The sequence below is a fragment of the Ixodes scapularis genome, unplaced genomic scaffold, assembly GCF_016920785.2.
Source record: "Ixodes scapularis isolate PalLabHiFi unplaced genomic scaffold, ASM1692078v2 PGA_scaffold5__190_contigs__length_132052651, whole genome shotgun sequence".
Lineage (NCBI taxonomy): Eukaryota > Metazoa > Arthropoda > Arachnida > Ixodida > Ixodidae > Ixodes > Ixodes scapularis.
The window spans coordinates 35,776,658-35,801,891 of record NW_024609880.1 but is presented as its reverse complement, the minus strand read 5'-3'; the positions used below and the strand labels follow the sequence as shown (position 1 = coordinate 35,801,891).

General features: G+C 44.1%; 1 protein-coding gene across 1 annotated transcript; it reads right to left on the bottom strand.

The window, feature by feature from the left end:
* Window positions 1-3,843: 3,843 nt before the first annotated feature.
* Window positions 3,844-19,337, bottom strand: LOC120836896 (techylectin-5A-like). Its single transcript, XM_040205994.3, has 6 exons — window positions 19,326-19,337; window positions 13,498-13,657; window positions 12,511-12,650; window positions 8,428-8,533; window positions 7,813-7,980; window positions 3,844-4,335 (listed from the first exon to the last, which is right to left on the bottom strand). Exons 1-6 carry the CDS (start codon window positions 19,335-19,337, stop codon window positions 4,022-4,024), a joined length of 900 nt encoding a protein of 299 aa, XP_040061928.3. The 3' UTR covers window positions 3,844-4,021.
* Between the last annotated feature and the right edge of the window lie 5,897 nt (window positions 19,338-25,234).

Genomic DNA, 25,234 nt, shown 5'->3' with positions numbered 1-25,234 from the left:
CCGTTGACTGCTCTAGAGCCTTATATAGCCTACATATTGAAGGTAATCATATTTTCGGTGACCATTTCTGCGCTTACTAAGGTTCCAAGTATTCGATTTTCTCCTCGGGAGTCTGTCAAAGGGGAAACAGTGTTTTGAAGGTCGTTGACGATATCTCTTACTAAAAAGCATTGGTACAACAAATAACAATTCGGCGCAGTCCCTAAAACAATATCCACACAAACGGCTCATAAAATACATGTTATTGCTTCTCTGCGTAGCACCACTCAGGACGAAGCGAATCAAGGCAGTTTCTTCATTTTAAAATACTGTAAACGACTTTATTTTCGTGAGGACATAACTCTCGCAAAGTTCGCGAATCGCCTACAATTCCGAAAAATAGGTCCCGTGAACAATTCCGGCAAAATGTAAAGACATTAAAATCTATATTGCGATCCCAGCGCGTCGCGAAAATTAGAATTTGCGAATTATTAAAAAACTCCAACTTTGACCTAAATCGCGAAATATTGAGCCCGCGAAAAATAAATATTTTACAGTAGTTGTTTTGCATTTCCATTTTAGTAGTTGACTATTTAATATGGTAGTTAATATCACTATATTAAAGTCACTATTCACATCACGTACAATGGTGAGTATACACGTTCAGTGAACTAACATTGTGCTAACAAAACCACTCCAAACGTATCTGGTCACAGCACCTGCTGAAGCTTTCCAGCATCAGCAAATATTGTAGTTGCAGTCCCCGAACCCCGTTTGTGATTGGTGTGCAAGGAACTGATCAGGTGTGTCCTTGATAGAAAAAAGGAAACAATAACATAAACTGGGCTGATTTATCAGTGCGATGCTCCGCAATTCAGTTGACAAACTAATCAAATGTTGTATTTAGGCGCTTCAGTGTACTCCATATCTACTTGAAGTGAACTTCTAGAAGGAGAGCTTTTCAATATTTTGGTAGTTTAAGTCAAACTACCAAAGTATTGAAGTCAAAAGGTACTTCGAGTATAACACAACAGTATTTACGATTTTCAGGTATTTTAAGAGTATTCTGCACGTATTTTTAATTGCTCCATTTTTTTTAGGGTTGGAGTATATTTTGCATGAATTAAATAAATATTTCAAGAAATATACGTGAAGGGTATTTTGTGCCTATTAATTTAGTATTTACATATTTCAAAACGCATGAAGGGAACTTCAAATGTAGTTTAAGTAAAGGTATTTTAAAATGATTTTAGAAGTATATTTTAGTACTAAGTAGAAAAAAAAGAAGTTTATATTTTCGGTCTACTTTTCGTGTACTTAAAATTATGAACTGTATTTCAAGTACACTCAAATTAGAATGTGGTATATTTCAAACGTATTAGTTTTCGCTAAGGGACGTGACCTTGGGGTGACCTAAGTTACGCCGACGGCGACGGCGACGGCGACGCCGCTCAAGCCGGAAACGGGCGCCTAAGAGCTGCGCCCTAAAATGGCATAATGACACGACAGAACCCTAAACATGCAAGCTCGCTTCCTTTGTATTATTAGCAGATTTATATATTTCGATTTCCTACTCAGACATTTTCCGCATTTCATAACTTCAATCCATTTCACCAAGCATCAACCTCGAATTCTTAGAACACTACTTGCCGTTCTTACCTGTAAGGGACACCTTTTTACTTTTCAATCGTTAGTTCTGTTTCTCGATTTCGGCATACATGGCACCTGAAACTCTAAGAACGACGAGACATTGCACGAGTGTGCATACAGGTGTGCAAGCGGCCACGTTGCAGTCTGCACCGTTGGCGTAACAAGCTTTGCTGGGGCACCAGGCTGGCAACTGTGGGCACGCCTTAGCGAGGCTTAACTATTAGACAACCTACACATACCCCAGCAGCAAGATGGCGAAGCCGACGTCAAACCTGTGGGAGAAGGGAAAGGGGAGAGCGGGAAGGCGAGGGGGGAGTGATCGCTACCCCGGACATATTTGAGATATTTCTAGTAAACAATGCGGGGAGCGGGGGAAAGGGGGGGGGGAGCGATGCATTTCCTTTGGCACCCCCCCCCCCTCTCTCTCTTTCAAACACTTCCGTCAGTTCCGCACAATTCATTGGTTGATGCGTGTTGTTTACGCTCAAAGGAAATTTTTTAACAGCAGTTTCGCGAGGAGTTGTAGTGACTGAATACCTGAGGTATGACGTAGTAGAATGTCCCCACAGCTGTTGACGGTTTCGACCTTTCAGTGCCGTCAAGCCGTGACAAAAGCACGTGTACCGATGAGCTTGTGTTGTCTCATGTGTCAACATATCGAGATTTATTGAAGGGTTCGTCGTATCTTTTGTTGCTTCAGTTGTTTGACACACAGCACTGCTGCGAACGGTGATGCAAGAAAGTTTCCATCCATGCCCCTTTGGCTTCTTTCTCGACTGCGGTTAAAGACCTACATACGAAAAAGGTTCGAATCCGTGATTGCTACCGAACTCACCTCTTGCGCGTCCGTTCGCCCTTCTTTGTGGACACCGGGAAACGCTAAAGAATGAGTGCCTCATGAAGTTAATTTGCAAAGGGAACTGAGGAGCGTGTTGGTTTAATGATAAATGACGCTGAAAGAATAAAACAAATTTGAAACGGACAACCAGTATTTCATCTCGCAACAACGTAAATGATTACAAAAGCATTCTTTGCAATCCAAACCGTCGGTAGCAAAAAAAAAAAGAAAAAGAAAGAAAGATAGAAAAAAAAAGGGAGAAAGGGACGCAGGAACAGGGAGGGTAAAGTAAATAAAACGTGTTTATAACTATAAGAAAAAAAGAAGGAATCATTTGCAGTAAAAACTGCGTTGCAAGATGGCGGTGAAGAACGAATATCCAGCTAGGTGAGTTCTGGCGCCAGAACTGACTTAGTTGCATGTTCATTCTCCACTTCCACGTGATAACCTGGTTTTTATGGCAAATCGCTCCTTTTTTCTTTCTTATACTTTTAAACGCGTTTTAGTTACTTCACTTTCTCTTCCCACGTCCCTTTGTCTTTTTATCTCCCTCTTTCTCTTTTTTACCGACGGCTCGGACTGCAAAGAATGTCTTTGGAATCATTTATGTTGTTGCGAGACGAAAGATTGGTCGTCTGCCCCAAACATGCGTTTTATTCTTTCAGCGGCAGGTAAGTATACTTATTTTTAATTTATTCATAGTCATCGTCTCAAATTTTAGCTAAATAAATTGAGCACACAAAAAATACCGACTTACTCATTGACATAAAACGCATCAACGAGTAAGACGTGTAGAATATCGTTTCGCTCGAAACAGAGCTTTTAATGCATGAAATGTGAATGACATCGTCACTCCAATTTTCTGGCAATACCACATTCTTACTTTGTGACTTTACGAAAATACTAAAAAAAAAACGGTTGTCCCACTTTTTTTTTAAACACAATTAAAAAAATACGTTGTATTCACCACTACGACGCTTAAGCCGCGGTTACATTCGCTAAATCATCATACAAAAGATAGTCTGCAGACAGAAGAAAGTTTTAGGAAACCGTTTCTCTACGTCCAATACGGTACAATGGGTCCATCGGTAAGAACTGCGCATGTGCGTCCGCAGAAGACGCGCGCATGGCCAGTTCGTACCGGAGACCTCCCCGTACCGTATGGGATGACAAAAACGGTTCCCTAAAACTCTCTATTGCCTGCAACGTGTCTTCTTGTTCCCTTGTATGACAGTTCTTTAACATTGGTCATACAAGAACCGACTACAAACATGTTCAAAGCGTACATCTGTATGAACCAAACATGCTTCAAAGATATCTTGAAGCGTTCGCAGATAATCCTCTCATCATGTATGCAGGGAACATCTTGTCTTTTGTAGAATGTGCGAGCGGTGCGATTGGGGCTTCGAGTGCATAGACGTGGCCCGCATTGACAACAGGCAGCGTCAATCCGAGCTGTTGCTGCGTCCCAGCAAAAGCAACGACTTCTAAGGTCTTTCACACAGTAGGGCTGGTCAAACTTCAGAGGAATTGGGCTCCGCATTACGAATCGCACTACCCCGAGGTGGAAGTCCTCCCTGACCGGGCAAAAAAATATATATCCGGAAGGAAGTCGATTTCCCGGATCTTCATCGTGACCTCCGGGTAAGAGTATCGCTGCTGGTCCTCCCGGAGAGCAGACCACTCGATGCCGTCGCCATAGCTGGAGTGGGCTCCGTTCAAGTTGAGGCCGTTCAGGTTGCTCTGGTGGCACCCGACGTACCACCAGCCCCCGCGGTACTCTTGGGCGCAGTTTCGAGCGTCCACGTCGTGGTCCCGGTCGAAAGTGCTGAAACTCGCGCCGTCCGCGTAACTGAGCGCGTCCGAACCTGCGGATGGACAGATGGGGGTTTAGTGCTTAGATATCCCGGGTTTCACGGGGTTCATATTTACTCCTGGAGCCAATCAAAGCAGCGCCGTAAAGGCATCGTCGCGGTTCATATGCACTCCTGGGGCCCTAAACTCGTCAAACCCAAAGTTGGAGCCGAAAGTTTGCAGAGCGCGCTGATTGGACGTTGGCGAAAAAAGCGCAAAGTCATCGTCGTGATAGACCAATCGGTGCGCTCCGTCAACTTCGGCCCCAACTTTGTGTTTCACGAGTTTAGGGGCCCTGGGTCTCTAAACTCGTCGAACACAAAGTTGGGGCCGAAGTTGAGGGAGCGCAGCGATTGGCCCAACACGACGATGACTTCGCGCTTTTTTCGGCGACGTCCAATCGGGGCGCTTTGCGAACTTTTGGCTCCAACTTTGTGTTTGACGAGTTGAGGGTCCCTGGGGCCCTAAACTCGCCAAATACAAAGTTGGAGGCAAAGTTGACGGAGCGCGCCGATTGGACAATCACGACAATGACTTCGCGTTTTTCTCGTCGACACCCAATCAACGAGCTCCGCGAACTTTCGGCTACAACTTTGTATCTGACGAGTTTAGGGCTCCTGGAGTCAAATCATGCGGCACATAAAGAGCATCGTCACGGCAATTGTTTTTTGTGGGATTGGCTAAACCAATCGCGCACAAGAAAATGCGGGGGATCGCGTCGAATTCATTGTGAGTGATTGGTTGAGTCACTGAAAAGCAGACGCGCAAAGGTGATGAGCGCCGTGACGATGCGTTTTTGACGCTGCTTGATTGGCTCTATCTAATCGTAATGTCCGTTGAGGTCGGATTTCAAGCGAAACGGAGTATGGGAATCCAAGCGTTCGCCTGAGTATCGTATTCTTCTTCTTTTTTTTTTTTTTTTGACTATACGGACAGCAAGTTCGTCTGCTTCCTTTTGCAGTATTTTTTTAAGACTGTTAAGGCTGGTGTACACCCTTAACCTTTGATTGCTGCCGAGCATGTTGTGCAGCCTTGTGCTTCCTTGTAATCGCATACGACGAGAAAACAACAACAATGGGTTCTATCTTCTGAACACTTGCGATTTCTATAAATTTCCTAATTTGTTTGCCCATCATTTTTTTTCCACTGTGAGATTGAAAGAAAAATATTTTTACAATGTTATAAACGCCCATTTCTCATAGAGAGTATGTACATTTGATTCCGTAAATAGCGCGAAACCTTCACTCCAGTTATATGCATTTCAAGGGCGTCCTCGAATATGGCGCCAGCGTGGCAGGATGTTCTCTCGTCATCATGTAGTAGGAGAAGGCTGCATAAAAACTGCGTAACGCACTTGGTGGCGACCAAACAGTGTCTAAACCAAACTGTAATATGCGTGATACAGAGAGTTTACGAAGTAGAGAATTTGCGACCGCAACATTCAGAGATTCCATTCTTCAAGAACGCGTACATCTTAAAGGGGTGCTTAACCGAAATTTTTCAAGCTCACAAAACAAGGTTAGAGCGATAGGTGGGACGCTGCGAAACCCCAAAACATCACTTATGCAGCGATATTTCTAACGGATGGCAATTTACTTGGAAAAAGAAGTGCGCAATAGAACACGGCCGACGAGGCCCACGAGACATATGTGACTTCACGATTTTCGTTCCCTCTCCTCTTCGCTTCGTACCCTCGAGCAGGTGAACCAAAGCGAAGAGTTGAGAGAAGGCTGCTTACCTTTATTCTCAACTGTTGGAAGAGAGTCGTGACGGTACATTCCTCGCTTGATCGCGCGCCCTTCTTTTCCAAACATAAGGCCATCCCCTTGAGGAATCCCGGAGAAAAGCTCACCGGAGAAAAGCTCACCGGAGAAAAGCTCACCGGAGATAAGCTCACCGGAGAAAAGCTCACCGCAAAACCGTCGGATGCGGAGAAAAGCTCACCGGCCATTGAGCGTATGCGGAGAAAAGCTCACTGATATTTTTTCTTCTTTTTATATGGAGGTTGTTGGATCGTGCGTAACATATATCAATTTATTATCATTAAAATTCGTCAGCTTTGTAAAAAATAAAATGTCCTCTTTTGTAATATTTGTTAGGCTTATTGGGTATATTGCTCCCAAATTAATAATTGCGGGCGAGTGTTTTTTGTGGCTTACTCTCTAGGCAACAAAGGCCTAACTAATATCTTTATGAACTTGAAGAACAGGAAAAATTTAAAAAAAAGAACGTAATGATGACTGCCTAAAACCTAAAAATCAGAGGTGTAAATGCCAAAAATTCAAAAGTGCTTGCGCAACAACGCGGGGCCTGAAATTCTCTTTGAAGCGTTTGTTAACATTTGAAAACAGGATAAAACAGTCAATAGGATATCGAGGCTTCTTCCACGGACATGCACGCTTTCTAGCCGTTCGAGCTGGTGTTTCCACGCGTTCCCTTTGTGTGATAGTGCCTTCTACGGTGAGCCACCCATGACCTTTAGAGGTGCACACTGGCACCGTTGTTACTCGTGAGCAATATAAGAACTAGTCTTTTGTAAGGTAGGTAGCGAATTGGGCGAGTTGGTAAACGATATACATGATGAAAACCGCTCAAACGACGACGACTGAGTGAAGACAACGAACACGACACGACGAAGCTGTTCTCGCAACTAAAGTTTTGTTAGTGAAATTAACAGAAGAAAACAGCGTAGCCGACACTGATTGCATTAACAGACATCTACTTATCTATTAGGCACCACACAATATTTCGACCTCAAGCGATTCACACACCGCTATTCATATTAGCTCGCAAAAAACAAACCTCTTTATCTGACAGAGCTACCGACGGCGCACCCTCAGCTGTCAATAAATTGTTGCCTTATTTTACCGGTGTACGATGTTCTGATTTTATACTTGCGGCTTCATTAATTTACAGAATGGGTGATTTCTAATTTCTGAGGAATTAGTAAATATTCCCAATGAACCTCAAGATTATTACAAAAACGAGGACATATTTTTAATGAAGTGACGAATGCGAACCGTGTTAAACTGCCAAGTTTGACGCAGAATCAAGCTAAGCTAAAAAAATAACGGTGAGCTTTTCTCCGCATCTGCTGAAAGGCCGGTGAGCTTTTCTCCGCATCTGCCGGTTTTGCGGTGAGCTTTTCTCCGGTGAGCTTTTCTCCGGTGAGCTTTTCTCCGGTGAGCTTTTCTCCGCCGCCCCCCCTTGAGGTATCGAATAACGAGTGATGTTTTGGAGCTCGTAGTGTCCCGTTCAACGCTTCTGCGGTCTTATTTTTGCGAAATCCGAAATTCAGTTCAGCCTGTTTTTGTTTTTGCATTCCCTGATCAGATGTTAATTGTTTGACAAAAAAAAAATGAAAATGCGTATAACTAGAGTAGACCAAGGCCACCTCATATACAATGCTTTCGGAACAGAAATATAAACTAAGTATCTTGAAGTTTTAAGTCTTTGCCCGTAGCATAAAGACATCAGCCTTACGCCCTTACCTGATGGCCCAGTAAAACCCGCGAGAGAGAGCTTGTACTCTTCAGCCTCGTTGGCAACCTTGAATGTTGGATAGACCACGACGATGGTTTCACCAGTGTGATTTTTCAGTTCAATCCTGAGCACGTATTTCCTCTCTTGAGAAGTCAAGTCGTGAAGTACGTTGTTTCCTTTACCAGAAAAAAAAAACAAAAACAAAAAAACGTTAAGACATCACGCTCATGACAACCAAATTGCTCTTGAATTTACGCTAAATTTAGTGTTGCTAGTAAACGTTCAAAAAGAAAAATAGGGCCCGTTCTCGTTAGCTGAAGTAGTTAATCTTTATGTATTCGTGCGGTTAGTCGGCCACCATTTTCCCCCTGAAAATTTCGGAAAATCGCTTGTAATTTTTCAATAAGATAACGGCAAGTTCCAAAAGATTGGCATCTGGCCTAAACCGCTACTACCACAGTCGGGGGAAAAGTGAGCTTTCGGCGATGAATGGTTTAATTTTGCAAGAAACAAGAAAAAAAGAAAACTTTAATTTTTTCTTTTTTTAGAAAGGGGGAGGGGGGGCCGTGATTCTGTAAGCAGATGAAAGAAAACATACTGTGATGGAATGCCCGTGCCCTTACCAATCCAGTATTCCTTGTTCGGATCACCAAATCCCTGAGTGTACTCCGTCCAATTGCGGTAGAAATAGTAGACGCTGTTGCCGAACTGGCCCCTCTTCTGAATCGTCTGGTGGATTGTTAAAGAACAAACGCTTCGTGACTATCGTCTTCTCCTTCACACCGGCTTCATTTGTACGCTTATAACTCGGGCTACTTTCTAGTTTCTAGATAGTCAATAATCATGTCGTATCATCCTCAACAGTCAGTCAGTGAACGTTTTATTAGGCGGTACATCATAGCCGCTTTGTGTGTAGGGTTACAAAAGCGGAAATGACGCTGTAAAACAAATTTCCCAAATTGGAGCTTGCATATAGGAAACTCAAACTTTCACCTAATGTGCACTGAGCAGGTGAGTTTTACCGTGTGAATTGTCGAAACGTAGTTTTCTTTCTTCTGAAACGTACAAGCAAAAACTTGCTGAAGTCGACGTCGAGAGCGTTCGCAGACGACCGAGTAAGCGACGCAATTAACTTGTGGCGCCATCTCCTGATAGGCGCACTCTGTTATCTGCTCGCTGCGCCAATCATGAGATGGCACCACAAGTTAATAGCACCGGTAACTCGAAGACTGAAATAGATTGACGGCGCAGGTGGGCTGGTTAATATTTGGCAACATATTAATACAAGAGACCCGGAAGATGAAAGGACATACTGAAAACCGTCTGAAACACAACTAAAAGTTTGATAACCCCCCTCCCCCCCCCCTTCCCCTCTTATAAAAAAACACACGCGGTCACTATCTGTTTTATCTGTTTCCGGAAGTGACAATGAACCCAATCCTCTGCACCCACTTTCATCCTACAAGGTCACACTCTCCAACAAAGGAAAGGACACGTTCTTAAACTCCATTATGTAGCTTGAGAACATAGAAAAAATCGTAAGGGTGCAGGCGAGCTGGTGAATATTAACCATGTTGAATTAACCTGAGACTGGAATAGAGAAGAAACATAAAACGTAGAAGGGACCGAAAATAGACAGGACGACGTCTCAAGAATGTACTGTCCCTTCTACGTTTTTATGTTTCTTCTGTACCTCAGTCTCAGGTTAATTCAACATGCTTGAAAACTTGTCCTGCCTTTTGTTGGAGAGTGTGACATTGTAGGCACTTCCGGGAACAAATGAAACAGGTAGTGACCACGTGTGTTTTTAATGACTGTGGGTTGTGTGAATCAAACTTTTAGTTGTGTCTGAGGCGGTGGTGTGTACGTCCTTTTTGTTTCCGTGTCTCCGGTTTTATTATGTTGCCGGTAACTCGGCCGTCTGCTAACTCACCTCACGTTGACTTCGGCAGGTTTGTTGCTCTCATTTTTACGGGAAGATAACAACGCCTTGAAACTTCACATGGTAAAACCTACCTGTTCTGGGCACATTTAGTGAAAGTCTAAGATTTCTATGTAGAGGTGCCGATTTTTCCGGCTCGTTGTACAGCGTCAGATCCGCTTGTCCACCCTACATATAATCTATCCCCTCATCCTGAACGATCAGGATGGATGTAAAAATCATTGGGGCTGAGCCCTTTCAATAGGACGGCTGCATGCGCCATCTAGCCTAGGGATATTACCACTTGTCCCCTCTTTCAAAAGTTATCAGCAAAACACACAAATTTTTTTTTCCTTTCATTCGAACAATTTTATGAATTGTAGCATTCCATGGAAGAATTCTAGACGGTAATTACACATTCTCAATTAGTAGTTATCAGACTCAGGAACTTTTTTATTCCCGTGCCCCACATATTTCTTTCCATGGGGACGTACAAAGACAACTTTTGGAAAATCTTGAATTTCTGACCAATATATTGATTCCTAGAAACTAAAGAGTGCTCACATTGACTGTAGGTCATTTGTAGACAAATGACCGCCATCTATAAGAAACGTTATATCACCATGAATTGTAATAATCCCGAGAAATATCACACGCAAAACGTACAATTTCGATATTGTTATAGTAAATAAGTCTTATTCCTAAGTATATTTTGGTATTGGCTGCAGTAATATAATCTTTAAACTTGTGCCCGTTACTTGAAATATGTAATAGATTACAATTACAAAAAACCGAGCTTCAAATGTAATGAATTACCATTAAAATTTTATTTCTTTTTTGAAAAGTACCATAAGTGGCTACTTCACTCGTTACGTTACGAATTACTATCACGTTATTTTTCCCGTACACTTATCAAGAAAACATTAGATACAATATTGATATTTAAAAACAAATGTTCTGTAAACCTAATTGCCATTTCTCATACGCCGCAGTCCTTGTTAAAATCAAATATTGTATTTAAAAGAAATAATGTAGGTGCACTTCGTCCACCTGTAAGCTGACAGAGCAGCGAAAGTTGCAACCACACCCGCCACCCCGCCAGGTTTTGACGACCGGAAGTAACCCAGGAATTCTGCAGAAAATCTAGCGGTGAGCATGCTCAGTAACAGTGCCTACCTCCGCGAGGTGATTCGGATGTAATGAACCAATCTACGAAAGCTCCCTTCTGGAATGGGCCTTTCAAGGGTGAGCGCAATGCCTCATAGACGAAGTCTCATGCTTACTACTTTGACACACCGTCAGCTTATGCATGAACGGAGTGTAGTTGCATGAAGTGCTGAAAAATGCATGGGTGTGAGCGCTCGTTTTTGGGCTTTTGTCGAGCGGGTAGTCGCACACTCATGTTGCTCCACCTTCTGTAGTATGTTCATATTTAAAAAAAAGTAACGAGCAATTAGTAAATTGTTACCATTATTTGTACCGAAATTATATTAGAAAATACTGCCGCCAAAAAGTAACGCGGCAATTACAAAATTACTATAGAAAGTAACCGATTACAAGTAATTAGTTACTTGTGACAAATTACTTCTCAAGTCTGCTCTTAACTTACCCTTCCAGTGTACACTTACACAAAGAGGCCAAGCAAGCTTTACAATCGCTTACGGTCATATGATCATGGTATGAGGTATTTCTAAAACTATTAACGTTTAGAAAAAAAAAAAAAAAACGTGGGGACTCACGATGAAGCTAAAATGAAATGTCCCGGACCGTTATTAATGACCTTTTCATTATTTAAATAAAATTCCCTAGGTTTTTAGAACACTTAAAGAACACCACAGAAAACCTGTTAACAAAATCAGAACGGTGGAGTTAACGACATTACAATTTCGCTATTACTGCATTGCTTATTTTCCCGCGCATGAAGTGTACAGTTGTATAGTATATAGGTACTTAAGTGCAGCTTGCAAGCCACGCAGTTCTTCACACCGAAATGCAGACCGTAAACGTCAAATGATTTTTCAAAGTTACGCTTGTTTCTCTAAGAATCCTTCGAATTCCTACATGCGCCTGCGAGCCATGTTTGTTTCTGCTTTTATTTATTATGCACGTGTGGGTTCACTCCATCCCAAGTAACCGCAGAGTTCTGAGAATGCAATACGGCTTTGCGGTGCGACTTTTCCATGGCCTATTCTTTTTTTTTTTTTGTCTGTGTACTTTCTCTTTGCTTTACAAAGTTCAAAACAAAATCTAATGCGCTACTCACGCAGGCGTACATGCGCAAAACACCCTCCGTAAAATTAAGAAAAAATGATAGACAAGAAAACTCTGTAAATAATGTGAGTATTCAGCACTATGTTCGCCTTCGACCTGTTATCCAGTGGCTTCAGAGTTACGACATTCAGAATGTTAGAACCCGATTGACTAGTTTCAGAAGTCGAACATTCATGAAACGCTGTTCACGGACATTAAAGCACGGTCTCAAATTAAAACAGGTTACTTATTGGAGGGACTCATCAACGGGCGAGAGAACAACATATTGGTGAGCAAATGACAGCATTGTTGAAGAGAGCAGAGCAAGCAGGTTAAGCGTTAGATGTTTAGGTAGCGTGAGATTTGTATGACATTGTATGGCGACAAAATCACCAAAGAGGTGACTCTGTGACTTTGGCAAGCAATGTTGCTTGTTTGTGCCTCTGATTGCCGGTTTCGAAGCATAAAAAAAACCAAGAAAATAAACCGCAATCGCTGTAGAGGGCTCAATGATTGTGAAAGGGCAATCACTCACTGTCCACCCGCCGCCTTCAGTCGCCATGTCACAGTACACAGCGACTCCAAAAGAGTCAGTAGTTGGGAAGATGACGTACACGCCGCTGTTAATCTGGCCGGCCCTTTGAAGATCGCTGCAGTCTTGAGGACGAACGCTTTCTGAAGACAGGACAGCGTTGAAAGTCGTTCGGGTAATGTTCCAGTCGACCACACAATGCATTGCTTGAGAAACTATCATGTAAATTAAAGGTATTAAGCAGAAAGCGGTTGTCTATTTGGCGACTAATTGTTCGATTTTGCTAGACAGTCGTAAAATCAACAAGATGACATACCTTACAAACAGCAAGCCACAGAGAAATATTTAAGTTCGCCATAACAATTCCGTTTTTGTGTGTGTGTGTGTTAAAATTGGAAATGCTGCAGTAAATTGGTCGCATAAGACATATAGGTGACAGTTTTGGCGGGGGTTATGTGTGAGTCCAAAGAAGGGCATCTGGAGCTCCCCATCTTGATATTGAAAATATCATCTGCTCCTTAGTTACACCGTACTTCCTATCGCCTTAGGCCTCCATGAAATTCCGAACATCTTGGCCGACATGCAAACCCTCGACCGAGATCTGCAGGCCGACTTCAGAGTCCCTGAGACGGCAAACATGTATAAATACTGCTTAAGGTATCATGCAGCCCAGTAGCTGTGACTCTATTTACGCTGTGTTTCTTTTAGCATGCAGAACCGGGTTTCCATTCACAACGAGAGTACAGTTACTTACACGGGCTATTAAAAACTATATCACACCAAATCCGGCGAATCACTGGTGGCTGATTAAAGGCACACACGACGTCTCCTTATTTAATATCTAAGTTATTTCTTTGTGTTTTTGTTGAAGGTAGCGTTTTGCTTCGGGTGTCTACAAGTATAGAGAATAGGAGTACGAATATAATGCTGGCCTTTGCACGTACACGCGCGAACTCAAGCGGGCGCGCCCGATGAGAGACTTGCTCGCACTTTTCAAGTCCACCAGGATCTTGGAGAGCTCGTTGACGTGCTTCTCTGCCCTCTCGATGGCCGAGGGAAGCGGTCCGGAGGTGTCTGCGGACACAACCCAGATGGTGGCATGCACGAGGAGGGCGCCCAGAAGTACGCTGCTGGAAACTCGACAGGCTTTCTGCACGAAAACATTTGCGCTAGTATTAAAGCATGGAACGCGGCTTCATAGAAGAATTTACTACTTCGAGAACCTTGTCCGTACGTCTAAACGTTCCTTCGCATCCTCTTAGCAGGGCTTGTCAGCACAACTGGTTTGCTTACCATATAAAATTGACCCGAATATGTATGAAATAACTCAGAAACAAACTAAGATGTATACTAATCCCTTACCAGGAATCACATCCAGAACCTCTTGGCTCGCAGCCCGATGATCTAACTTTTCTTCGGCTAATGTAAATACGCAGTACGTCTAGCTCTTACTACAGTATCCACACTCCAAAGCTTTCCTTAGTGCATGTGCTTGTTGTGGAGGACGGCGATGGCAAATAAGGAACAATTTGTCGTTCAAATCACTCCCCCGAAATGTTTGTTGAATGCATTCCAAATAAATTTAAATGATCGCTCGATGTATAATGCCTTCCATGCATTGTAGAACCTTGGAGATAATGCTCGCTGCCAATATTTTTATGAATAACAATTAAGATAACACGAAGAGGACAAACGGTCTGTGTGGTACAATAACTGATAACTGAAAGATAGCGGCGGCCGACAGGTATGTAATATGTCACCATCTGGTGGTCACTTCCGGAAGGTGTATATGACGTTCCTTCCCGACAAACAGCGGGAAAGATTTTCTGCACTGTACTCAGTGGGAGCAAGAGGGACGGCGCTCTCGAGTTCTTAAATCACACAATTATCCTAACTCGCTATTCTAATTTAAATATGTGCTTTAATTAAATCAAAATCAGTCTCACTAAGAAATAAAGAATATTTATTAAAATATAAGAATATAGGGGTCAACGCGAGACTTTTGGGATTTCTCTTATGTATTCACTTATCCAAGAAATTCACGGAATCACTCAAAAAGTGATTTCTATACCAGTCAACCGACCACAGAAAGGTTACTCGGCTACTTCTGAGGTTTACTTAAATTTACTTAAATTAAATTAAATCATAAAGAACGAACAGGCCGCGTTTGAAGGGCAGTGTATTGCTGCATGCGCATACATTTCCCGGATCCTTGAGTAGACCCGAACCTTAAACGGAGCACAGATTGGAGAATGGGAAATCCGAGAGGATTCTTTTTCTCCGCGCCCGGTCGACACTCCGATGGGGTGCCTTATGATTCGAGGACACTGTGCCACGTGCGAAACCGGTGGGAGGGCAGGCATTCAATTTATGGCTAACGGTGGCGGAAAAGTTTGATCTAGAATCTAGATTGACGGGCTCCACTTTAACGGTGACTAGTAGTATTGATGCATAAAAATGAATTAAGTTTCTCATTCTCTCGCTCGAAAAGAAAAGTGAAGAAAGAATTACAAGAATTACTAAATAATTAGAACCTTAGATTAAAACATTTACTTCTAATGCACGGCCAGTAGTGTGCAAAGCGGTGTTTTAGGACAGAGAGTCTCGAAACGAATTCATTTTAAAGCAACCTAACGCGCCACCGGCCAACGCAGGATGTCAACGTATCGGGACATTTCTTTTAGAATTCGTGCAATTTTTAACGTTACTCTCTTCTCATACAAGAGTTTGTTTATCACTTGCTGGTGACGCTCAAGTGAAGCAAACGCTGCTAGCAATTAGGGGTTTTGCACAGTATCGAGGGAATAAGCCGTTAAGAACAAATATATCTTCGTCGCATTAAGCAGCAAAAAAAAAAATTTTTTTTTGTTTTATGGTAGAGGTTTACGTAGTACACCTAAACATACGAGGGATTTGTTGAAACACGAATAGGCATATGTACAGTCTCCCAAGATATAAAAAAAAAACCTTTCACAGAGGCCTTTTATTGTACGGTGCTAAGTACACGTTGGCCTTACACACTCAGGCCAACAACGCGTTACAACTACACAGGCCAGCTACACTACAGGAGGCATAAAAAAAAGTGAAACAAAGGTTCGTGCTCATTCTCATCCGAAACCACGGCCCCTCAATCCTTTCTTCCGCTCTCCATCCAGCGGCCTGCCTTGACGAGGGGGTTCTTCATGCTGTTGGGAACTGTACATCATAGGGGCAGCCCCAACAACTTTTAGCGCTCGATATCTTTTTTCTCAGAATGTTTTCTTCGCGATGCGAGCGGATCACTATTTTTTTTTTTTCATTTATCCGAGCAAGATTTTACATACAAACGCAGGAAACTAACATAAAAACAACAAGGTAGATGGTCCGTTTTGAACCAACATAACTTTTCACAATAACTCGTTAGAAAATGTTAAACAAAGAAGAATCGTTCGGTCATATCGACGCAAGCGTAAAAACACATCGACGCAAGCGTAAAGACACAAAAACTCGCGGTGAGCCCTTCTGTCAAGCAAACTAAAACCGCCACGAAGTCAAGGAGGTTACGATAATCATCGTAGACTTTCCATTTCATGTATTTATGTCGTCCATGAAGACATTCCTGCAAACCATAGATTTCCCCGGTCACCGAGCTGGAGAACTGCGCGATAGCAATTAGTTTCGCTCTTTCGCCTGTAAATCCCCGGCATACCTTTCCAGCGCTTATCACTTAGGACGAAAAATGCTGAGCCACTAAAGTGTGGACGCGTAAGCGGAGTTTGGTATACTCCGCAGAAAAGAGCTACCGTTCATGCCCAGTAGACGTGGCCCAGTCCACCATACAAAGAAGGCAGCGCGCAGAACGCTCTACACAACTTGCCAGAGAAACTGTACAGTGGACATTACAGAATGTCGGTAGCTCTTACCATTTTTAGGAACTCTCGTCCACGGCAGCGCTTTTCTCGAATGCAACCTCTTCTGCGTCAAAGAGCCGCGTACCACTGAGTCTTGAAGAAGGAAGCGTACCGACGAGGAGGAGGTCAGAAAGAGGCGTTGTGAGGTCAAGACCCGTACGATCGTTGCGGACGTCTGTGTGTGCGCTTCTTGGGTTGCCGCCAAGCAACATCCGGTGCTTAAAAGACCCGCTCGTCCATCTTTCCCCGGACTGAGATCATCAGCCGACTTCAGCCTGAAACGCGCGTGGCGCCTCGAACGTATAACTTTTGCGCCAAGCAGCTTAAATTGTCTATTGTGCTTTTTTTTTTTTTTTTTCGGGCTATGTTCGTAATGATTCAGTCGGCGCTCCTTCATCCTCTGTCCGCTCGAAACACGTACCGACAGTGTTTATTAACTTTTTCCGATTTATTTTGTCACTCGTGCGTTTAATGTGCGCAGAAATGAAGGAAACGGATGTTCATCAGCGAGAGTATAGAATGTAACAAATGTGGAATGGTCAATTGGCAGTCTCCACGAGTCGCCGGACACAGGCCTAGGCAGCGGAGAGAGGGCTTCATGATAACGTTTCTTTCGCTCTTATTTCCTCCCCTTCAGTAAAAGCTGATGGTGTCTGTACAAAGGTATCGCCTTCTCTGCGTGTCTATCGGGCTTGGCCAACACCACCCAGATTCATCAAAGCCCCTGCACTAGCATTTCGACGTCATCTTAGGGAGAACGAGCGCAGTCACAGACTCGACACGAGTGATGCGGCAACGTTCGGCTAGCAACCTTCGCCCGAACAACGGTCGAAGGACATTGAGCGTCCAAGTGTGATGACGTCACCATCCAAGTGTGATGACGTCACGTGAACGTGGAGGGGGCGGTTTACAGGCTGGAATTATTCGGGGTGATATGTTAGCTCGCCGGATATTTGAGGGAGGCATAGCTAGACTCTCCTTCGCGCGATTCAGAGAACCCATAAAGTTGTCTGAAGTCCGCCCTACGGACACTAAGAAGAAGAAAGAGCTCCGCGTCTGATAAAGGAGCAGAGTGCGGCGCGTAACCCTTGGATAACGTGCCGGTGCCGGATCGGCGCGCCATGACTCGCTACCCGTAGAGTCCCGGGCACCGCGGCACCGGGCAAGTGGAGGCTGACGACACTTCCGGATAAGAACTTGGTCGCTCTTTCTAGTTCGGGCATTTGTCTAATCACGGCTTAAATTAGTCAGTTATATTTGCGAGGTGCAGAATTCAGTTGTCTGGGTTATGGATTCAGGGCGGTTCCGTCAGCTGCCACAACTGAACAAATTTTTTGAAATACACACGTTTTACTCTGGCCGATCAGCTGTTATTTATACATTTAAATATTCTATTGAGAGAACTGCAAATGACGGTTGCACCAAAACCAGAATTCAAATGTTCCCGCATTCTCCTGTGGGCTGACATCACATGTTGTATAACTTGCAAGTCAAGCAGTCAGTGTAAAAGCGCAGTATTCAGTGCCTTTTGTTTTGTTCGTTTGCTGGCGTGAGTTTGTTTAAGATTCATTTCACACCATCGAACTTCTTGTAACTAGGGCTGGGTGTCGATTAAAAATTTTAACCCGATTAATCGCCACCCTTTAATCGATTAATTATTCGATTAATCGGTTGTCTTGCCTTTCAAGACTTGTTTTATTCTCTGTAACATGGCGCAAAGGACATTTAGAATTGAGGATACATATAGTTCAACGATTCAAAGACACATATTTTTGCTCCAGCTCCTAAGACAGATGTTTGTCCACATTCTCCGACAGGAAGACAAGAAGTCAGAGCTTGGGCGATGTTTTCTTCTTTTTTAAGACAAATGAACCTCGATGAGAAGGCGTTGATTGTAGTCTGCGTTTTGGCGGATGGTCCTTGCTGCAGATGTGTCCTCCACCTGTAGGCGATACTGAAGCGAACTTACGCTTCCACTGTACCAAAACGGCTTTCTGCAGATGATGCAGTGGACTTCCTTCGAGTTAAAAACTTCACCGCTGGAGTTTAAACCCAAACTTTCCAGCGAGATTGCCTTTCATACTCGTGAACTCGTCCATTTTTACGTGCCGAATACTGGAACAAGTAACCATGGCGTTGTTAGTTTCCCAGCTTGCTTTTCTACTTGTTTGTCTTGCGTGGGCAGGATTTGTAATAGATCCTCAACATATGAAGTTTCGCGGTCACGCGGGGATCAATTGCGGGCCCGGCTTGTTCATCTGGTCTCGGCAAAACTGTAATGTATATCCTCAAACACGTGACGCTTCGCGAGCGCGAAAATTGAACCTTGCTCATATAGCACCTGGCAGGGAACGGACTTCTTTTGAGTACCAATTAAAAAACCGAATAACCGATTAATTGGAAGGTTAACCGATCGATTCCCCAGCCCTACTTGTAACCCATGGTGGATGAGGTGTACAGCTTCCATACTAATAACGTTATTAGATTCCCTCATTTACGGAACTGCTCATAGACACTGCTTCCACGAGCAGTACTTCCCTCACTCACCACGACTCGCCTGCCGTCGCTCGAAACGCCACTGTTTTGGAGGTGGCCGTTGCAGTGACTATAGTTGGATATGCCGGGCGGTGACGATCCGTGAGACAATATCGTCTCACTCCTTTAACGCAATTTCGGAAACCATGAGGACACGACGGATCGCTCATGACAGGAATAAGGCTAGGTAAAGAGGTAAGTGTCCTCCCCGACGACCATTGTCGTATGTGGGTTTCCATTCTTACGCACTAGTCTCTCTCTGACTGCCTTGCAATCACTCGTGCTTACTTCACGAGCACCAAGATAGTGCAAGCTTGCCACACGTATGTAATGTTCTTGTTCCGGTAATTCTTTGGGGGAGGAACGGTAACTTCTCCCCAGGTTGCTCCGTACCTTCGCGTGCATGCTGTAAGTTGTCGGTTGTTTTTGTTCGTCGCTCTAGTGGGACTTGTGCATTACGAACCGCTATCGTTTGCCGATCAGCCCCGTCGTCTACGCTCCGGGGTAAGTTCAAATTCCGATGAATTCGCAATACGTTTTATTTTAGTCCGTGTAAAGGTCGTAAGTCGAACGGACAACCCTTGGAGGCACGACGAACGTAGAATTACCTTACGCCTCAAATAAAATCTACGTACCCATAAGGTTTTTTTGTTTTTTTTTTAAGTCACGTCAGTTTCGAGTTGTAAATTGCTACTGAGACACAAACTGAAATATAATCGACCCGTGCATACTGATCATGCATGCCTTTGTTGAGAAATTTTAATCTAACGCTCCCTGTGTCCGACCAGGCACTGTGCTTATATTTGCCGAGACAATTTATTGCTGTAAGGAAATTACAGTTTTCTAAATCAACTGTTCGTCATTACAAGATCAAATACCCCCTGGGATGTCATGTCAACAAAGTGTCCCTTTACTTATGATATGTTTACACAGTTTACAGATGTTAGGCTACACAGCCAATCATCTTGAACAGGTAAGTGACGTTATACTCTCAAGACCCATTCACACATTTGCAACCGAGTATAGGACCGACTGAGACAAAACCGGTTTTTAAGCCACTTGTGACGGCTTAGGACTGGATGCACTACTGCAGAGCTGGTCCTAAGCCATCGCAAGAGGCTTTAGAACCCGTTTTATCTCAGTCGGTCCTACTCGGTTGCAAGTGTGTGAAAGGAACTTCACGAGTATACATTTTTTCATTATAATTCGGGACCACCATGGAAAACACGGTATAACAAGGTGTTCACACAATTACTATTCAATGTTCTTCTCATTGTTACTCCTCACTCTCTGATAGAAGCATTAAGTTGCTGTTAGGTAGATAATAAAACATGCATACAGAGGGAAAAAAGTAGTAACATAGGCATTAAACATCTGATGGGGTTCCTTTTGGGGTAAAAGACGTAATGGGATGTTCACGTGCCAGCACTTTTCAAGAACTGGGCCCGTGAGTGCAAAGAAATGAGTGAAGAGATGACCTTAGAAGCATTTGGAATGCAGGGCCACGCCGGAGGCAGCAGGACTCACAAGTGAAAGGGCATCGGCTCACAGAGTTTTGCTTTTCAAGACTTCCTCCTGGTGTGACCAGCTCCAGCCGAGCCGGCATTCTCGGTCAAGACTGGTGTGAGTGCTTCGGGGCACCTTTCAAGTTCACGGTGGTCCCGACCTAGAAGCCACCACTGGCCTCAAGCTTTCCCCTTAGCTCGTTGGCACTCACTTCAGCACTAGACCACCCGGCACCCAAGTCTACAACAAAAAGGCAAAAAAAAAAAAGTTCGGAGGACATCTAAGCACTTTTTATGAGTTATGAATGCGAAAGTATGAATGTCGTTCTTCTGCTCCCTTAGTTCATCTGTGGTGTACTGGCGTGGAGGGCCATGTTTTGCTACTGCCGAGGTTGCTGCCGCCGACGATGTAGATGCCTCAGGCGGCACCATGTTTCTCGGCGCCAAGAGGAGCAGGGCCGACTTGGCTAGAAACAGCGTCTCAGCTGAGACTGGGGGGAAAGAATGCGATGCCAAAGCCAGCGCACGAGCTGAGCGGGACCCTGGCTGCGTCACAAGACGCTTCCGCGCCCCAACCTTTGCACCTCTGCAGTGCCTTCTTTCACCGAGTCTCAGCTGAGATGCTGCTCTAGCAAGCCGCCTCAGAAGCAGCCGAAAGCCCCCCCCCCCCCCCTCCCCTGCGGCAACGCCCGACACAAGGGCAGCGGCCGAGCGCATGCTTTCGTGAAGCGGCCGCAGCCCCCTCCCCCCCCCCCCCCCCCCCCCTTTTCTGGCAATGCCTGACATAAGAGTGGCAGCCGAGCGCGCGGTCTCGTGAAGTGACCGCCAATGGCTATCCAGGAGCCGTTTTGCTTAGCTAATGGGAAAATAGGCATTTCTTTCACACTTTTTGCGGTTACAGATGGCGTCGACTCTGCTCCATGGGATAGCTAATGTTTTTGCATTAATAAGTTTGTTCGTAAACTATCAAGTTAATTTCTGCACTGCTGCTGCGATCCCTTATCGTAAGAGGCTCATATTTGACCATATAATATATATATGGGCTGGTTTGATGTAAAAAGCATTACCCGCAGGCCAAAGTAACGTAGAGTACTGTGCAGCGCATAGCAGAATAAGCAATGAAAGGGAGGGAGTACTAAGTCATGATTATATTGCTGCATGCATGTCCGAGAAGGAACGCTTCATTGTACATCTAGAAGATTCGTGTTTATTTTTACTCTTAGTGCAAAAGATAAGGAGACCAGGATGACTTCGCCTATACTTCGGTCACTAGCTGCGTGCAGTACATGCGAAGGCAATGCCACGCGAGGGGAGGAAGGACAAGCACTACCAAGGCTGGGGAAGAGGAGAGAAACCCTTTCCCGTTTTGCCTCCCAAGTTCCTAGTGCTTGCCCTTTCCTTCCCTCCAGTACCCTCCTCTCCCGTCCCGCTTTCCTAATGCTCACCCTTTGTCTCCTGGCACTGCCATTGCCCGTACTGCACACAACTAATGACAAGAAGTATAGTCAGTATCGCCCTATCTCACTCCCAAACATTCTAGGTCGTATATTCGATGTACCGAGTGTAGCAGATAAGGAGCTGACCGCAGCTTTGCGGACACATTCAGACTCTCCCGACGACGACGTGCTCTTTCGCTAGCGCTCGGCCGTCGGCATCACAGCTCCCGCTGTTTTTTACGAGTGTAATCACATTAAGAATTTCCGAACTATCAGTTGGCTTCAAAAAGATGGAACTGCAATTATAGGGACAAACATGTTTACAAGCATTAGCTACACCAGCGTTAACACCAGCGCTAACACCTATGTCTACAAAATATTAATTGAACACATTGGCCAACTCTTGATTGGTTAACTTTATACCTCTATGCTGCAGTGTTTCGATATTATTTGATGCCGAAGCGCTTTTAACCAGCGAACCTAAATGTTTCCACATTATGTCGGTACGGCTGTTTGCCGACGAATCGCTTCGCTTCACGGCGTAAATAGTGTCTATTGCCAGAACAACGCGGAAAATATATTCTCAATTTAGCAGTTCAAACCGGTTCGAACCGGTTTGAACCGTTATTTTTTGCTCTCCAGAACTGAACCGGAACCGAACCGAAAGCCGTAAACCCAAATTCGAACCGAACCGATAAAAATTTCGGTTCGTACCTACCACCTCCACCAGAATGTCACGAATGACAAGGTGAAACAAAAAATAACTGGGGGAACTGAAACGTTTAATGGGGCAAATAAGGCAAATTTGTGCCCCCCCCCCCCCCCCAAAAAAAAAAATATATATATATATATATGTATATATATCTATATAGATAAATAAAAAAGATAACAACAGAGCGCTGCGGGCGTCGAAGGCGGCGTAGCAGCAGGATCGAACGCTGAGGCGAACCTGACTGGCTCATCACGCGAAGCCCCTTATGTACACGCGTGGGCTTCTGGAATGATCGGCGTAGAGGGTCCGACGCGTACAACATTCGGATCTCGAACACGCACCAAGATTCTCGAATTTAATATAACACTAAATTGCAGGAATAAACAAAAGATGCGTCGCTCTCAGGAACCGAACCTTGGCTTTCCGCGTGGAAGTCAGGCACAATAATCGTTAGGCCACGCGCGCGCTGCCTACTTGGCCAGCTGCGCGCGGCACTATGAAGTGTTCCGACGGCGAGTTTTCGTGTCACTTGGGCGAATGCTCTGGAATTGCTGAATCCACTTTTAAGTCTAAAAGAGACAGCTGGCTCAAGGCATTGTGTTGTCATACCTGGAGATTATCCTCTACAAAATGGAATCAGCGCGCAAACAACGAAGACACAAGGAAGAGAAAGTGACAGGACAAGCGCTGGACTTCAACTGAACGTTTATTGAAAAAGAAACTAACGAGGAAAACAAACAAACCACCAAATCATCACCCCATCAAAACGTGCTCAAAAAAGCTACCTCTCTCTTAAGTAAAAAAATCGATGTTTGGCTGACGCATTGGTCACCTTCCTTTCCTATCTCAAAAGCTTCGAGCAGCTCGCGTGCTGTCTTATCGGCCCCTCTTCCCAAAATCGAGATGCGATCAAATATCGGCTCGCACGAGCAAGTGCTGCAGTGTAAAGGCAAGTGACCGCCCGAGGTTGATCGCAGCGAAAGCGCATGTTCACGTGCTCGGTCATTAACACATCGGCCAGTCTGGCCGATGTATACTCGACCACAGCTTAACGGGATCCTATAAACTAGTATACATACATCGGCCAGACTGGCCGATGTGTTAATGACCGAGCACGTGAACACGCGCTTTCGCTGCGATCAACCTCGGGCGGTCACTTGCCTTTACACTGCAGCACTTGCTCGTGCGAGCCGATATTTGATCGCATCTCGATTTTGGGAAGAGGGGCCGATAAGACAGCACGCGAGCTGCTCGAAGCTTTTGAGATGGGAAAGGAAGGTGACCAATGCGTCAGCCAAACATCGATTTTTTTACTTAAGAGAGAGGTAGCTTTTTTGAGCACGTTTTGATGGGGTGATGATTTGGTGGTTTGTTTGTTTTCCTCGTTAGTTTCTTTTTCAATAAACGTTCAGTTGAAGTCCAGCGCTTGTCCTGTCACTTTCTCTTCCTTGTGTCTTCGTTGTTTGCGCGCTGATTCCATTTTGTAACGATGAACCAACTCGCCTGCATTGCCACTTAGATTATCCTCGCAGCGAAGCGGACAGAGCAGTAAACAAAAAAAGGATTCCGACCTGGATTCCTCCTTAGTCATGACTCGCGACCATGAACAAAAAATTCGACACTCTGCTAGATTTAAAAAAAAAAAGTGGATGGGATCGAGCATTTTATTCAAGATCTGTCGGACAAGTAGGATACGGTGATAAGCCAGACGGCTCAGCATGATAAGGAGCTAAAAGAACAGAGAAAGAGAGATAAACCCTATACTGGCACTAAGGCCGTGAATTTGAACAAATAACTGAACTCCAAATTAATGTTGAAATTAAAAATAGTAAAGCTCCTGCAAACGCATTTAATGGCTATTTTTTTTAGATTTACTGCATAATGTTCACACAGCTGAAGTCTTAAGATATGGGAAAGGTATTTCTGACACCATATTTCTTTGAACCTACCGACGAGGTGGAAGTTATTTCAATTTTCAAGTGCTTAAAACATAGTAGAAGTTGTGATATCAATGACAATCAGATGAAACCGGTTAAACATGTCAAAGAGGCGATTGTTTTTATTTTAACTCATAGCTTTAACGTATCCCCTAAAACTGGAGTTTTCCCACGCAAAATGCAAGAGCCAAGGTTTCGGTAATTTATAAGGTGGGAGATAGAAATGACCTCGGCAACTATAGACCGGTTACTATTTTGGTGATATATTTAAAATGATTAGAAAAAATGACCCACAAATGACTCTACAGCTTCTGCGAAAAACACCCTGCGCTTGCTCCCCATCAGTACGGGTTTCGGAACGGATGCTGAACTGAGTTAGCGTTACTAAACCAAAAAGAGAGAATTCTAAATAACATTGAGAGTAAGCTCCTTACATAAGGAATATTTGTTTACTTCTCAGAGGCTTTTGATTATATTACTAATTACTAATTATAAAATGGTATTACTTAAACTACAGCAATAGGGTAGAAGGCGAAAAGCTCAAAACATTTTTGAGAGATAACTAGAGTTCCGTTCTTAAAGTGTCGTAATAGGAGGACAGCACTCTCAGTCTAGAAACCTAAATGCCGGCGTACCGCAAGGAAGTATTTTAGGACCCCTTCTTTTAAAATTATTTTTAAAATGACATTACCAACCTTGACTGCAAAGCAAG

Excerpts from the sequence above, each read along its gene's own strand:
- LOC120836896 (XM_040205994.3), bottom strand. Across the intron at positions 8,534-12,510 it reads CTGAAGGCGGCGGGTGGACA|ACGATTCAGAAGAGGGGCCA; the intron begins GTGAGTGATTGC and ends ACAATCCACCAG. Across the intron at positions 4,336-7,812 it reads GGGTTTTACTGGGCCATCAG|GTTCGGACGCGCTCAGTTAC; the intron begins GTAAGGGCGTAA and ends GTCCATCCGCAG.